Source organism: Notolepis coatsorum (assembly GCF_963971535.1).
Source record: "Notolepis coatsorum genome assembly, chromosome: 13".
Classification (NCBI taxonomy): domain Eukaryota; kingdom Metazoa; phylum Chordata; class Actinopteri; order Aulopiformes; family Paralepididae; genus Notolepis; species Notolepis coatsorum.
The window spans coordinates 125,396,859-125,413,451 of NC_140177.1; the positions used below are offsets into that span (position 1 = coordinate 125,396,859).

At 44.1% G+C, this 16,593-nt stretch overlaps 1 protein-coding gene across 1 annotated transcript in view; it reads right to left on the reverse strand.

The window, feature by feature from the left end:
• pip4p1a (phosphatidylinositol-4,5-bisphosphate 4-phosphatase 1a) overlaps window positions 1-14,993 on the reverse strand; it is a 112,635-nt gene extending 97,642 nt beyond the window's left edge. The window contains exons 1-2 of the mRNA XM_084326900.1: window positions 14,825-14,993; window positions 12,795-12,988 (exon numbers count right to left, since the gene is read on the reverse strand). Coding sequence (XP_084183026.1) covers window positions 12,795-12,988; window positions 14,825-14,945 — 315 coding nt within the window. The 5' untranslated portion in view covers window positions 14,946-14,993. The remainder of the gene's footprint in view (window positions 1-12,794; window positions 12,989-14,824) is intronic.
• Between the last annotated feature and the right edge of the window lie 1,600 nt (window positions 14,994-16,593).

Here is a 16,593-nt window from a genome sequence, read left to right on the forward strand (position 1 = left end):
GATATCAGGACTGGAAGCTGTACAGTGAAGATATCAGGACTGGAAGCTGTACGGTGAAGATATCAGGACTGGAAGCTGTACGGTGAAGATATCAGGACTGGAAGCTGTACAGTGAAGATATCAGGAGGAGGAAGCTGTACAGTGAAGATATCAGGACTGGAAGCTGTACGGTGAAGATATCAGGACTGGAAGCTGTACAGTGAAGATATCAGGAGGAGGAAGCTGTACAGTGAAGATATCAGGACTGGAAGCTGTACGGTGAAGATATCAGGACTGGAAGCTGTACGGTGAAGATATCAGGACTGGAAGCTGTACGGTGAAGATATCAGGACTGGAAGCTGTACGGTGAAGATATCAGGACTGGAAGCTGTACGGTGAAGATATCAGGACTGGAAGCTGTATGGTGAAGATATCAGGACTGGAAGCTGTACGGTGAAGATATCAGGACTGGAAGCTGTACGGTGAAGATATCAGGAGGAGGAAGCTGTACGGTGAAGATATCAGGACTGGAAGCTGTACGGTGAAGATATCAGGACTGGAAGCTGTACGGTGAAGATATCAGGACTGGAAGCTGTACGGTGAAGATATCAGGACTGGAAGCTGTACGGTGAAGATATCAGGACTGGAAGCTGTACAGTGAAGATATCAGGACTGGAAGCTGTACGGTGAAGATATCAGGACTGGAAGCTGTACGGTGAAGATATCAGGACTGGAAGCTGTACAGTGAAGATATCAGGACTGGAAGCTGTACGGTGAAGATATCAGGACTGGAAGCTATACAGTGAAGATATCAGGACTGGAAGCTGTACAGTGAAGATATCAGGACTGGAAGCTGTACGGTGAAGATATCAGGACTACTGGGCGTGGCACAGGAACCCCAGGGCCCTCATTCATCAATGTGTGCGTAGAACATGACCTATTTCCACACGTAAGCACGGAATGTAGAACTAGTGTACGCACAGGGAAGTCGGGATTCATCACACACTGCGTACGCAGGCTCTATGCTCCTCCGTGTTGATGAATACCACTTTGTTCTACCGTCAATGCTCGTGCATGATTATCCATATATGGTCATGAAAGTGAGGAAACACCCCCCATGGGATGTGAAATAATGGACTGACCCGAGCGGAACTCTGAGAAACTCCACGGAGAATTCACTGCTGTCGAACCAAGAAGACACTATCGCGTATTATGGGATAAATAAAAGGCGGATTTGTAAACGGTGATGTCAGATATCAACGGCTCCCTAAGACCATTGCTGCAATTCTGCCTGGACAGCTCAAAATACTAATAAAGACCGTTCGTTGACCACTGTTTGGCGTTGGTTGTGTGTCATTATAACCGTGCTGTAATATGAATGCCTTTATTAGTTGTGTTCGATTGGCTATATGATTTTTAGAGGCATCTATTTTGTTGTCTGCTAATAAAGACCGCGCTGGAATATGACTGCCTTTTCCCGTGTTGTTTGATTAATACCCAGGGATTAAAGTTCTCCTCAATTTGATTCCAAATCGCGATGGATCTCCCGTCAATTTTCTACCTGCTGCATATGATTTCTAGAGGCATACTACAATCTATTTTGATGTCAGTATTGGGTAGCCTACATAAACAATAATACGAGAGCATATACAAGAACAATGAATCTTACTGCCATGTATGATGTAGCAGATATTGAAAACATTCAGCATCGCCTTCCTCCCGGCATCCAGCAATAACATGTATCAGGCAAATGCGCATCGCAACATTGACTGAGTGGAATCCCTTTCTATTCACATAACTGCATTTGTGATGGAGCTTTGACAGCTACAGTAACAGTCTATTGCTCGATCCATCTCCAATATCACGATGGACCGTGCCGCGGTGGCAAAGACCCGAGGGTGGAGAGGATCTTGAATGAAATCCATCATCATATATGTTGTGTGTCTGTCCACTATGTTTGTTACTTTGTTATCCCCCCCCCCCTTATCTATGTAAAGCTACCTTGGGTCTCTTGAAAGGCGCTATATAAAATGAAGCTATTATTATTATTGTTATTATTATTATTATCATCACATCTGTGCGGGAGCTCACAAATAGACTGTTAGTCTCAGTGAAGTTTCAACGGAGGTCATCTATTCTAACCAACAAATTGAAGTAGAAAGCATTTCGTGACCAATCTTATTTGGAAACATGACGCACAAAATAATTTGCTTTTTATTTGAAACAATATCTAATCGCGTTTGGAGGTTGGTGTTTTGCGTCTGCCCCCCCGTGCCAAACAAGCAGGCCAACCTCTTGTTCGCGTGTGAGCCCGTTATAATTACACTACTGTCGCTATTTTACAATGAACTATAATGAATTACGGGTCATACAGAAGTTGAACACTAATGCACGGAAGCTTATTTCCGCCTTGAAACTAATGCAGGACTGAGGAGTGCTTATGCGTAGTAACGATATTCCACTGGGCGCCAGGTACGCCTGGTCTGACCTGTGCGTAGATGTAAGCACGGAGTCAAGTTCAAATCGAAATTGATGAATCCCACTCTTTGCTTAGAAATGATCGTACGCACAGGGTAAGCACAGATCTGTGCGTAGAACACGTTGATGAATGAGGGCCCAGGTGTCTTAATTTAATATTCCACCGTTATTCAAGATGCTTGAGGATTCCGTCTATAGCGTGACGTACATGCTGTATCCCTTTTACTAGATGGGATTAACTCGCGATGCAGTCTGTGAGAAACCCAAATATTAGAGTTGGGATGTGCCGGTATTAGCCGGGGAATACTGCAGCGTGTGACCAAACACCTTCTCCCGTTTACCAGTTTTTTTTTTTTTTTTGTCTCTGCAAGTTCCATTTTCACGGTAACATTCACAATATATTCTGTGTACTCGCGAATTGACAGGATTAATCATAATCAGGATATGAAGCGCATGAACGGCTTATCCCGACAAAGACCTTAACCCGGGATATTAGCCAGTGTCTGGTGCCAGTGTTCATGCAAACACGCTCTGCCGTTCAGGCAACTGAAAATGGGCTGAATGAAGGGATTGGCTTTCGGTGCAGTTTGAGGGGACATTTCTGTTGTCGTCTACAGCGCTACACTGAACGGTTTGAGAGAGTAAATAAACATAATAAGAGCAGATAAAGTAATAAAAATAGGTATAGCAACACAAGTTTCCTATTCAGCCTATATACTCACATACCGACGGGAGTCGGCAGATATCAACAGGTATAATCAGAGTTCTATAATCAGAGCGAGCAGGTTTGAAATGATAGTACTATACAGTGACGTAGCCTACATGTGTGGCACTATGAAAAATACGCTGTGTCAATAACGGCATTGTGATGTGAACAGTGTTTTCTCTGTCATTATTTCGTAACAGTGGTATTTGGGGCCAAATCCTTTGGTTCAAAGTCTGTCCAAGCTTTAGCTCCAGTGCAGGGTGCAGTACTCAACCTCTTGTTATTTGGGTATAACAGTAGGACATATTTTTGTCCTTTTCAACAAGTTAATATAAATTCAGATCCAACTTTGAGACTAGACGTTGCAGATAATACGACGCAATAGCATATCAATCTTGTTGTTAGAAATGTTGTCAGAAACATATTTTAGGTTCAACCTTAGGTAGAAAAGAGAAGATTTATGCATGAGCCACTATCTTATCTTGTACATTTTATTAAGATATCTTCACATGCACGTTATTAACTACAACAATTGTGGCTGCAACTCTGAATAGCTAATTTCAAAGGGGAGGGTTCTCATCACAGCTTAACTGCAGAAAAGGCATAATGCACATGACATTTTCTCAGTGTTGGGACAAGCCCTCATTCTGTAGAAACAATGTAACACATGAAAAAGCTATTTTCACAATAGGTCCCCTTGAACCCCGAGGTCAAAACCTTTTTGAGGGAAAGCGGCTGGGTGTCGACGTGAGCTAACGGTAGCTAGTTAGCCCGGCCGGCAGCCCGGCACCATGTATCAACGTGAGCCAGTTGCATTAGGATTAAGAAATGTCAACACTCACTCACCCCGTTTTATATTACATTCCCAAAGAAGTGCCTCCGTATCTCGTAGTCTCGTTGTGCTGGATGAAGTCACTGGTGGCGAGTCGACTCATGGCGCGAGGGTTTTGCTTAAATCCAAACAGACTGCAGTCCTTTAATTGTCCAAATGCGACAGTGTGTGCAAGTTTAGCTCTTCTGTGGTCAGGGAGCTCATCGTGGGCTGGCGTGAGGGTGGTTAACTTCAACGTTCAATAACATCATATTATTAATATTATTATTGCTTAAAGGAAAACTCCAACATTTTGGGAAATTAGCTTATTTAACATCTTCCCTGGAGTTAGACAAGAAGATACATACCTTTTTTGTCTCTGTGCGTGCATTTAGCTTAGGGAACAGTCGCTCTGTTAGCGTAGCTTAGCTTCATCACTGGAAGTGGGGGAGGGTTTGAGCCTGACGTTCCCTACAGTGCCCTACAGTCACGAAATACACTCCAAATACAACTCCAAAACATTCCTGTAAACATGTTGTGACCTATGTATTTACCACGTGGAGAAATTAAAAATAATTGAATTCGACAATTATGTTTTCTAAGCAGATATACTCTGAACTATTTTTTGCCGAACGACTCCTCTCTGAGCACAGTCAGTGATTTCTACGTGAAGCCGTGTTTGTTTACATTCTCATTCATTCAAAGGATCCGAACCGATTGAAGTTTATAGATACCATGACTTAAAATCCTCTTACCTTGACGATTAAAAGCCTCCCCAATTTAGAAAACAGTAATCCAATGGCTGGTATTGATATACTATTTACTACTGCACGCTAACGGAGCTAACCGGACACTCAAGCAGATAACGAGAGCAATGACTTCCTTTCTGGGGGGTTTCAAAATAAAAGAGCGACGTCTATAGCAGCGGAATACATTTATTTTGTACATTATCTAACGTTAACACGAACCTAAACTAACTTTAGGTTAGTTGTAACGTATATATATTTTTTTAATAAAATATATATATTATATAATCATACTTGTAGTTGTATTATCTGCGAGACATCGCCACCACGCAACAAGTCAAAATGCTCGCTATCTGCAAACAGCTCCACTGTCTGTGTGTATACTCGAGTAGCCTCCAGCTCCAGCAAGGATTCTCCGGCGCTGCAGCTGGACCCTATACTGTAGCCTCCAGCTCCAGCAAGGATTCTCCAGCGCTGCAGCTGGACCCTACTGGAGCTAACGTGTACTAGGTAGCTACCTATCCAACGGAGGTATTATGCACTACTAGACTTGCTGGAGCATTTGTTGATATCGGGAGCTATCAGTAGCTAGCCGGCTAGATAACGGACAATGCCTCAGTATTAAACTAAAAGTGAATAGTTGACTGGGTCATTTTGTAACGGTAGCTAACGTTAGACTCTAGCCTCTCTGTTTACATGGGGTTGGGAGGGGCTGGAGGGAGGAGCAGCGCGTTGCATGTCTGTGTGCTTGACGGCGAGTGAGAACTCCGCTAAGAATTGGATCATGTTATTCGATCGGTTTTCACATGACTGTTTCGTTGCCCGCCACATGGCGGACAGACCTCTCAGTCCCACCCGCCAAACGTAAAATCTGCCCGCCAATGGCGCTTGGCGGGCTTTAATTTCGCTCCCTGAATCCACCACAACATTTTGGATAAAGTGTATTCATGTCAACACATTCCCCAAAATAAAAACGCTGGCAATATCTGTGCTAACAATGTTTGGCTCAACATACACCTGTGAATCCAGTTTCTCTCACATGAATGCCATTAAAACAAGCAACCGTGCCTCCTTGACAAATTAGCATTTGCATCACTGTTTGTGGGTAGCCCTCACTTCCTATGAACCCTCTTTCTCTGCCATTGCCCAGTCAAAGTGCAATCTCTCTCATTAGATGTGTGTATGTAGGCTAGGCCCGTCTGCCCCCCACCCCCCCTGATGTTTGAGAGTTAAGAGTGGACAATAAGTGCTAATAAGATGCTGTGATTTGCTGTTGTTGCACAGACATGTAGCACTTTTTCATAAGCTCAGCTGCACTATAAATGTGTTTTTTGTTCAAGTGTTGATGTTAGAATGTTCAGATGCACATCATGCACTCATGTTTTTTATTTTATTTTTATATTGAAATGTTGAAGAGGAGATGTTGCAGTTGTTGCACAGTCATAAATGAAGCACTTTCTGCAGGAGATGTTGCAGATGTGGCACATAAATGAAGCACTTTTTTTGAAAAGTATACTACTTTTGCAATGTAGTTAAATAAAAGTTGTGAAAATGTGGTTGCGTGTTGTGTCAAGTGTACTCATAGCACGGGGAGGCGCCGTGGCAGTCCGGCCCCTGGCCCCTTGGGTTTCTGACAATGTGGCCCCCTGAACAATTTAGTTGAATAGCCCTGCCCTATAGGTTCTCACCGGGGCTGCAAAGTTAGTGATGATTTGTTCCATGTTGACGGCTGATGTGCTATTACCGTACTGCTTACTTGGGACTTGCTTACCTCTATACTCTACCATCATTTAAGCATTTCTTTTAACAATCATCTCTGGTACATCCTGGTATCCTAAAGGCTGAATCTCCCTTTCCTTCTTTTTAAAAAGGGAACACTCCATCCTTTTGGGAAATACACATATTTGCCATCTTCCCCAGAGTCAGACAAGATAATTGATATCAGTTTCATCTCCGTGTGTCCACTGTCCAGTACCTCCAGAGAGATAGCCGAGCCTAGCTTAGCACAAGGACCAGGAAGAAACACAACTCTGTGTGTGTATGTAGTATATGTATACGCAGCACCACACTTCTGTCTTTATGCTCCTATGTCAGGGCTTTCCCCAGGATTTTCTAATAAGATGGGGGTGGTCAACTAGGGGGTGGTCCGGAGTGGGGCTGAGTCTCAACTAGGGGGTGGTCCTGAGGGGGGCTGAGTCTCAACTAGGGGATGGTCCTGAGGGGGGCTGAGTCTCAACTAGGAGGTGGTCCTGAGGGGGGCTGAGTCTCAACTAGGGGGTGGTCCGGAGGGGGGCTGAGTCTCTCAACTAGGGGGTGGTCCTGAGAGGGGCTGAGTCTCAACTAGGGGGTGGTCCAGAGGGGTGTATAAGTATAGTGTATAAGTTAATAATACATTTTATTAACACATGGTGGCGCTGCCACGTTGTCATATGGCTTTCCCTATAGACCTGTTCGCTGTTTACAAACATACCATGTTCGAGCCAATCAGCAATACCAACTGAGTCACATGACTAAGTTGCCCACTACCTGCATGAGCTGCTGCGCTAAAAAAAAGTACAAGATGGCTCTATGGAGAAACCAGGACACTCCCCTGACTAAAAGTTGTTTAAAACAAAAACGGCTGGATGTCATTTTGCCAAATCAGCATGGCTGCGAGTGTGAATCTTTCACCTTTTACATATGTAGCTTTGGCATGGATTGATTGTTTAGATCGCTAGCATGGCTAACAAATGCAAATATATTGTAGTCTGCCCCGTTGTTCTGACCAGGATGACGTTCCTTTTGCCCCCTTGATGCGCAAGTCTGACGTGGACAGCTAACAGGTCTATACCAGCTAACAGGTCTATACCATAGTCTAGGGAAAGAACCCTGTGTATGTGTTGTAACTGTGTACATATCCAGTAGGGGTGGGGGGGGAAATCGATACATAGTAGTATCGAGATACTTTGCGTGGCGATACTGTATCGATACAGGGACGCCAAGTATCGATATTTAATTATTCATAAAAAATTTAAATTAAAAAGAATTTAGTATAAGGAAGTTGCATTGTTCATTTCAATACCTGTAATAGTACAGTAGTCCACACCAGTGTTGGGCAAGTTACTTTAAAAAAGTAACTAGTTACAGTTACTAGTTACTTCTTCCAAAAAGTAACTAAATTACGTACTCAGTTACAAATTATAAAAGTAACTAGTTACTTCAGAAAGTAACTATTGCGTTACTTTCAAGATTTTTTTTTACATAAACATACACAAATCTAAACTATTTTAATGTTGCTGTGGGACAAAGTGAGACTAGCCTCCAATCAAATGCCATGTAGGCTATGTAGATATTATAATTACTATGTTTATATAGTGGATCATACAAATACAAACAGAATAGATGTTTTGGAACTTTTGATATGTATTGCCCCTCAACAGGCCACAACTGGGCAACATTAAATTATGCTTGTTAAGCACTATACCAAAAATAAATAACAAATATATACTGATTGATTGAACATTTTAATTAACAGATTTCAGAATGGGTACAATACAGTACGGCTCAATACACACAATTGTTAAGGGGATGCAGACCAGAGAAAGAGTTTCGTCTTGTTTACATCAGGGTCCCCCATTTTCAATTCATGACATTTATGACGAAAGTCTTTCTCTGGTCTGCATCCCCTTAACAATTGTATGTATTGAGCTGTACTGTACCCATTCTGCAATCTGTTAATAAACTTTTCAATCAATGACATACACAACATACAGATATAAGAATCTAATCGAATCATCTAAACTAATCTAATCATTACATTTAAGACATGCATGACATACAGAGATATATATATCTCTGAGGACCTGAAGCCTGTGCTATTAAACCAGGAAGTGCAGCACTGTTGATAAGGCTGTCAGCACTGCAGTAGAGCCACTCAGTGCCCTGCGCTGCAAAGAGTGAACACAAAACGCTCATGGACCCGCGGTCTCATGTTGACTGAGTCGCTTGTGTTGTTTGTTGGATTCGTTTTTGAGCTCAAAACGTACACTACACGGACCGCGGTCTCATGCTGACTGATCAGTGATCGCTTGTCTTTTCGCGCTGTGTGTCAGACTCTGGATGCTTTAGACACCCGCCCACCTCCACCTCTGATTGGCTTACCATGACATTGTATTCAACCTCAGCCAATCGTCAGCATGTATGCTTGGCTCGCGCACTGTCCACTAAACAAGGAAGAACATATTATTGCCTCTCGGCGCAGAGATATGTCTGATGAAAGAAACAGGTTCATTCATAGTAACGCGCCGCATTTTTTTGTAGTAACGGTAACGACGTTATTAAGATTGGAAGAGTAATCCGTTAGATTACTCGTTACTGAAAAGACGAACGCCGTTAGTAACAAAGTTACTTATAGTGCCGTTATTCCCATCACTGGTCCACACACACATGTGCATTCAGTTAAGTTGGAATATGACTATTAAGTTGGAATATGACTAATACAAACAGTTCAGTTTGTCAGGTACATGCAACACAGATTACAGTGTTTACATCTGTCTGCTTGAGAAAATACCATGTTCTGCAATAAAAATTATTGAAGTGAGATGAACAGACTGAACTTTATTTTATTAGATAAAACATGTTGACAAAGTTTTACTTTGCAGTTGAAAAAAGTTAATCAATTAAATTTGATCCAAAAAAAAAAAAAATGTTGTGACGCAAGTATCGCGATAGTATTGTATCGTGAGGTCTCTGGCGATTCCCACCCCTAATATCCAGATTATGTTGGTACCATAGATTTGTCTGTGGCTGGTAAATCTATTAGTTCTACTAGCAAATATGGCTGGTACCCAACCAGTGTTCAGATTAAGGCTGAGCCCAAACGTTTGAACGTTCTGACCTACGTTCGTTACGTTGGCGTTCGAATCTTAATGAACACATCCTGCGCCAAAAACGGGTTTACTCGTTATTGCCCACCAATCGAATAACGCCAACAACGAGTTTACTAGTTTTTATGATCGTTATTTCCTTTATTCGCTATTGGCATTCATAATTCATCCAGGAAGGCTCCGGGAGCCAGCTGGACCCTGTCTGATATTTCAATGCCTCAATACCGCCGCCTGGTGGATTTCGGGCAAGTTGCACTCCACTCTAAACCGGATGTGGCTCTCTGTGCATCGGGGTAAATCCTCCGGCAGAGATATCTTATGTTGATCAAGACAAACACTCAAGTGCATTTGATCGCTTTCGAGACGCAAGAATCAATATGCTTTCGGCGTTTATTGCGTCATACAAACGGAAAATGGATATAGCAGATCGACATCAAATAATTGAATTTTTTCTTCTCCAGACGCATGGGCCACAGGTAAGAGGACTCTAACATTAATTCCAGCTCGATTGTCCATTTATTTCATTGCAATCCATCTGCTCAACATATGATGTCTTACTAAGGAAAGCAGTTACTGACAATCAAGGGCTGTGTTCTAAGCCCCCTGCTGTACTCACTCTACACACACGATTGTGTGGCCAAGTTCAGCTCCAACTCCATAGTGAAGTTTGCAGACGACACGGTGGTGGTGGGGCTGATCTCGGACAACGACGAGAAGGCCTACCGGGAGGAGGTTGAGGTACTGGAACGCTGGTGCCAGGACAACAGCCTGCTCCTGAACATTGGTAAAACCAAGTAGCTGATCGTGGATTATAGGCGAGGTCAGCAGGAGACACACACCACTGAGGATAAACAGGGCTACCGTGGACAGGGTGAGCAGCTTTAAGTACCTGGGGGTCCACATCTCAGAGGAAGATACTCCAGTCCTTCTACTCCGGAGCTGTAGAGAGCATCTTGACTGGAAACATCACTGCCTGGTATGGAAACAGCACGGCACAGGACAAGAAGGCCCTACAGAGAGTGGTGCGCTCAGCCGAGCGTACCACGGGTATTGCACTACCTCCCCTGCAGGTTCTATACAACAAGTAGAGCTGCCGCGGTATTGATATTTTCCTTACCGCACGAATTTGCGAAATATTTCCTACCGCCGCGGTTATTACCGCACAGTGCGCACAAAAAAAAAGTCTAATGGCGCTTTCCCACTGCATAGTACCTACTCGACTCGACCCGCTTTAGGCACCTGGTACTTCGTTCCTTTTCCACTGCAGCCAGGTACTACTCCGTTTGTCTCCGTGTTGGGATGCAGGCGGTGCCGCTCGCTTGTGTACACTGAAAGCTCCGTGGGCATAGATGTCCGAGGGCTTGCAGCAAGCCAGAGGAAAACGTTTATTTTGTACATTAACGTTAACACGAACCTAAACTAATGTTACAACTAACCTAAAGTTAGTTTAGGTTCGTGTTAACGTTAGATAATGTACAAAATAAAAATGTTCCGCTGCTATAAACGTTGCACTTTTATTTTGAAAACCCCAGAAAGGAAGTCATTATATTTGCTTTACCATCCTGTTCTGTGTTAGCTCCGGTTAGCTCCGAGCGTGCAGTAGTTAGTATTATATTATCAATACCAGCCATTGGATTACTGTTTTCTAAATTGGGGAGGCTTTTAATCGTCAAGGTAAGAGGATTTTAAGTCATGGTATCCATAAACTTCAATCGGTTCGGATCCTTTGAAGGAATAAGAATATCAACAAACACGGCTTCACGTTGAAACCACTGACTGCGCCCAGAGACTCGCGTGGTTAGGCAAAAAATAGTTCAGAGTATATTTGCTTATAAAACGTAATTGTCTAATTCAATAATTTTTTATTTCTCCACGTGGTGAATACACGGGTCACAACATGTTTACAGGAACGTTTTAGAGTTGTATTTGGAGTGTATTTGGTGACTGTAAGACCCTGTAGGGAACGTCAGGCTCCTGTCCTCCCCCACTTCCAGTGATGAAGCTAAGCTACGCTAACGGAGCGACTGTTCCCAAAGCTAAATGCACGCACAGAGACAAAAAAGGTATGTATCTTCTTGTCTAACTCCAGGGAAGATGTTAAATAAGCTAATTTCCCAAAATGTTGGAGTTTTCCTTTAACGCAGCAATGTGCACATATGTGCTACGTTATATGCATAAATGTGCGCCAAGACTCGACAGTACTGAAACCAGATTTTTTTTGCATGATTAAAAACTATGGTTCGAACGTCCATTCAAAAAACTCTGGTGAAGGCGGGCAGGTGGCGTAGCGGAGATTGCGCTCGTCACCAATGCAAGAGGCTGCGGTCTCGACTCCCGAAGTCAGCATTGCTTGGGGCTTGGGCTGATCGCTATACTAACCCGTTTGGCTGGGTTAGGGGGAGGGCAAGTCATGGGTGGGAATCTGGCGTTGTGGACAGGTCAGGTCTGGGCGCTTGCTCAGTGGAGGCAGGACTTTATGAAGGCAGCGTGACCTCCCACGCGTTACACTTCACCAATGAGAGTCCTCGCTGCCAGGTGAAAAAAGAGTCACTGGCTGTCGCCGCGCGTGTCGGAGGAAGCGTGCGGATGACTTCAGGGTTCCCTTGTACCGACCAGTAGGAGAACATGCACACAACAAACAGGTAGGGGAGGGGGGGAATTGGCACAACGACTAAATTGGGACGGGGAGAAAACAGAGAAAGAGAGGATTAAAAAATTTAAAATAAAAAACTCTGGTGAATGTTCGAATCCCAAAAACAGGCTTGGGGACAGCTCTAGTTCAGATAGGTCATTTATATTATTCTAAAAACTAGTTTGGCAGCTAAGGGTACAGCTACATTGACCCATTGTGTCTGTCTTTTTTTATTTATTAATTTTTTTTGCACAGGGCTGTCCATGATGTCAGACACATCACGCCAGATTTGCGTCTTGCGTTTGATGGACAGAAAAGTTAGGAGGGTGACCTTTTGGAACAGACGGATACATCACCATCCAAAAGTGTTGAGTCTACAAACGCGCAATTACATGGGGTTCTAAAGTAAATACAAACCCAACAGACAGTAACACCTTCCATCCGCTTTATCTCCATTTTGTGACGGATCAATTTCACCATGGCCCTAAGAAATTAACCTGGCTGGTGCCGTTCTGAACACTCTTTCCATCGTGGGGCCAGGTTGACGGAACAGATTCGAGCTCTGGTCGCTACCCACCGTGGCTTCGTTGCAGACCCCACACTTGACCACGTGCTGATGGATCTTGCCTTCCACAGAGATGAGGCTTTGACACACCCGACAGCTGATGACCGGGGCACTGCCGCTCTCCGGGGAGGTGAGGGGCGAGTAGGGTGGGGGGTCCTCCCCCAGGAGCACAGAGGGCTCGGTGGGACTGGGGAACGGTGGAAAGCCTTCGGGAGAGAAGAGAAGGCAATGAGACTAGTGACCCAAAAAAAACCTGCACATGTAACAGAGGCCTGTGAGTAATGTCCACAGTCACGACGGACGTGTGTTGTGAAGTGACTGTGGCAGTAAGCGGTACTGCGAGTTAAACTCACTTCCCCTTAAAAAGACACAGACACGTTACCCAAGAAGTGAATTCAGCTCTTGGTATAGCGGTCTATGCTGTCGGCCGCGGCGTGGGAGACCTGGGTTCAAAACTCCCTCGGGGCATCGACATTTAAACACAACGCAGAAGGAGTCACGTAAGATCGGTCACACACACAGAGCCACGAAAGGGTTAACTCACACAATCGAGTATCCCAAGTAGCGCTTTTACCCTCTTGAATTAGGATTAACAAGAAAATGAGATTTGGTTTTAGAGTTCAACTGAAAGGAGCTTTAGAAGCACACTGCTGGAATGCAGGGGGTCAGCGAGTGTACAGTGGAGTCCTTAAGTCCGAGTACAGTGAGTGTTACTTTGTTGTCATTTTGGCTCTATACTCCAGCATAATGGATTTGAAATAGAACAATGACTATGGAGGTTGAAGTGCAGAGTTTCAGGTTTAATTTGAGGGTGTTTTTACATTCATGGTGAACCATGTAGGAATTGTAACCCGATAGTCATTGTTCCATTTCAAATCCAATGTGCTGGACTACAGAGCCAAATAAACAAAAATGTTTCAGTGGAATCAGACCACATTATATTGTGTGTGTGGGTGCGTGTGACTGACCCCCCAATCACCTACCCAGAGAGATGACGTTCTACCTGCCCTGAGCCAAAACATGTATAGCAAGTCTGATAAGAACCCATGTAGGATTGCTTAAGTCTTCAACCTTCACAAAAGTCACTTAGGAGCTCCATGCCTTTCCAATGTATTTATTTTAGGCACCCCGATCCCTCCCTCTGTGAGATGCAATTGGTCGCGGTATTATTTCGCAGTAGCCCTCAGGAACTCACGTAATGTCTGTATATGTGCCAAATCAAATCAGGTGTTCCTCGGTGGCTGAGCTTATAACGTTAGCTAGAATAGCAGGTGTCATTGCAGCTAACGTTACTTGTAAAGATGCAAGCAACTTCACAAGCTAGCGACCCCACAATCTCATTCAGTTCAAGCAATAATACTGCCGAGCTGCAAACCTGGGAGCTTCAATAAAGAGGCTAACTATATGTTGGTGGCTAACGTTAGTTAGCCGACAGTGATTAGCTTAGCAAATGCATGCTAGCTTCTGATGAATAACGTTAAAGGAAAACTCCAACATTTTGGGAAATTAGCTTATTTGCCATCTACCCTGGAGTTAGACAATAAGATACATACTTTTTTCTTCTCTGTGCATGCAGTAGGAGTAGGAAGACGCGCACCGTTAGCCTAGCTTAGCGTCAGTCACTGGAAATAGGTTCCTCCATTAGCCTAGTTCCCAACGTCTTCCTACTCCTACTGCATGCACAGAGAAGAAAAAGGTATGTATCTTCTTGTCTAACTCCAGGGTAGATGGCAAATAAGCTAATTTCCCAAAATGTTGGAGTTTTCCTTTAACTGGCACTACCATCTGACCCTAGCCACTTCTGCACATCGCGTTCATATGATCACACATAACAATCCTCCAAATGACTGCTTTAAAAGCATGGCTGTCTCTGAGCAACACTGTCTTGCACGCCTGTATCCTAGCCAACTCAAACATGTAAACGACAGGACCATCATGTGTCACTGTCATCATGTAGTGTAACGTTAGCTAGCTAGTCGGCGAGCTAACCAGTGTGCCATGTCAGGGTGGAGAGATGGAGCACCGTGGTGGAGGATACTCACTGTGTGGTTTGTTGGGTTGACCATAGGGCGCAGCCCCGGGTGACACTCCTCCGTTACCGCTGCTGCCAAGTGCACCGTCTCCCAGGTCTGCCAGTAACGGGGACCTCTCGCCGTCCGCCATACCGAGAGAGCGAGGCGTGGAGGACTAGGACCGTGAAACGCGAGGATACGGTGCTTGTTGTATTGTTGTGTCGGAAACGCATGCGTCACATGATCACACCATCGCTGCTGCTGCTGCGGTAACTGTGCGTGGGGATGTGGCACCGCCCCTTTGTACAGTTGGACCACAGTCCCAAAGGGATGTTTATTATAATGAAATAAATGTGTTTACTGAGATTATGAATTGGGTGGTGTGCAATGCATTATGCATTAGAACCGTGTTGGTCAACAACAACCAGAAATCTTGACCGGAAAATAATGTCAGTCACATAAGAAAGAACATTTTGTTTATTTTTAAGTGTATGCATGTTTTCGAACACTTATGAGGCCGATTGATTGATTGATTGATTGATTGATTGAAAACGTTATTAACAGATTGCAGAATCATGGGTACAATACAGTACAGCTCAATACACACAATTGTTAAGGGGATGCAGACCAGAGAAAGACTTTCGTCTGGTTTACATCAGGGTCCCCCATTTTCAATTCATCAGGACATATATATATGACATACAGACAGTACTGCGCCTACATCTATACATTTATGACATACCAGATTTGCAAATGCAGTACTGTTTGTGATACAGAAGGAGTCAGGAAAAGGGAGTATACACATTTGACGTAAAAACTGTACATTGGAGGGGGGGGGGGGGGGTTGGGGTAGGAGGGGTTGGGGGGGGGGGGGGAAACACTGTACGACTGTACAAGCAAAACTGTACATTGGAATATTGACAACCATACTAGGTAAATTACTGTACATTGGAGGGGGTTGTGTTCGGACATTTACAGGGGCCAGTTTCGAGTTGCAGTCTCCCGTAGGTGTCCCTTGAGAGTGGTTTTGAAAGTGGGTAGTGATTCACATTCCTTTACAGCTGTGGGTAGGGTGTTCCACATTGATGTGGCATAATTGCGAAACGTGTTTAGTCCCTTGTTTGAGCCGAATCTGGGTTTGACATGATTTGTGGAGCTTCCTCTAGTGTTGTGATCGTGGTATTCACTGACCTTTGGGAAGTATTTTGTCATGTACATGGGTACCTTGGTCGTGTAGTGTATCTTGTAGACCAGACCCATTGCAAGTTGCTGTACTCTGTCGTCTACTCTAAGCCATCCTAGGTTGTCAAAGTGGGCAGGGGTGAGGTGGGTTCTAGGAGTAAGGTCAAGCAGTAGTCTGACCAGTTTGTTTTGAGATGTTTGTAATTTTGTTTTTAGCGCCTTTGAGGTGCTTTGGTACCATGAGGTGCAAGCATAGTCATAGTACCCTTGAATGAGTGCTCCTGCCAGAGTCTTCAGGGTATTCTTGTTTACCAGAGAGGAGATCCGGTACAAGAATAGAGTTCGTTGGTTGACTTTTTTTTATTACATCGGATGCCATTTTGTCACAGGAGAGATTATCCTCTAGGATGGAACCCAGCTAGGTAATTTCATCTTTCCTTGTGACAATATTGTCACCCACTGTAACTGAGAAGCCGTCGGTCTTGCTGAGTTTGTTATTTGAACCGAAGAGAATGGACTCTGTTTTGCCCATGTAGTCCGACGTTCCACTCTACTGGTTAAAGTTGCTTACTCGTGAGTAGTACGTTCATTGATAAAGAAAAATAATGTCCACAGCC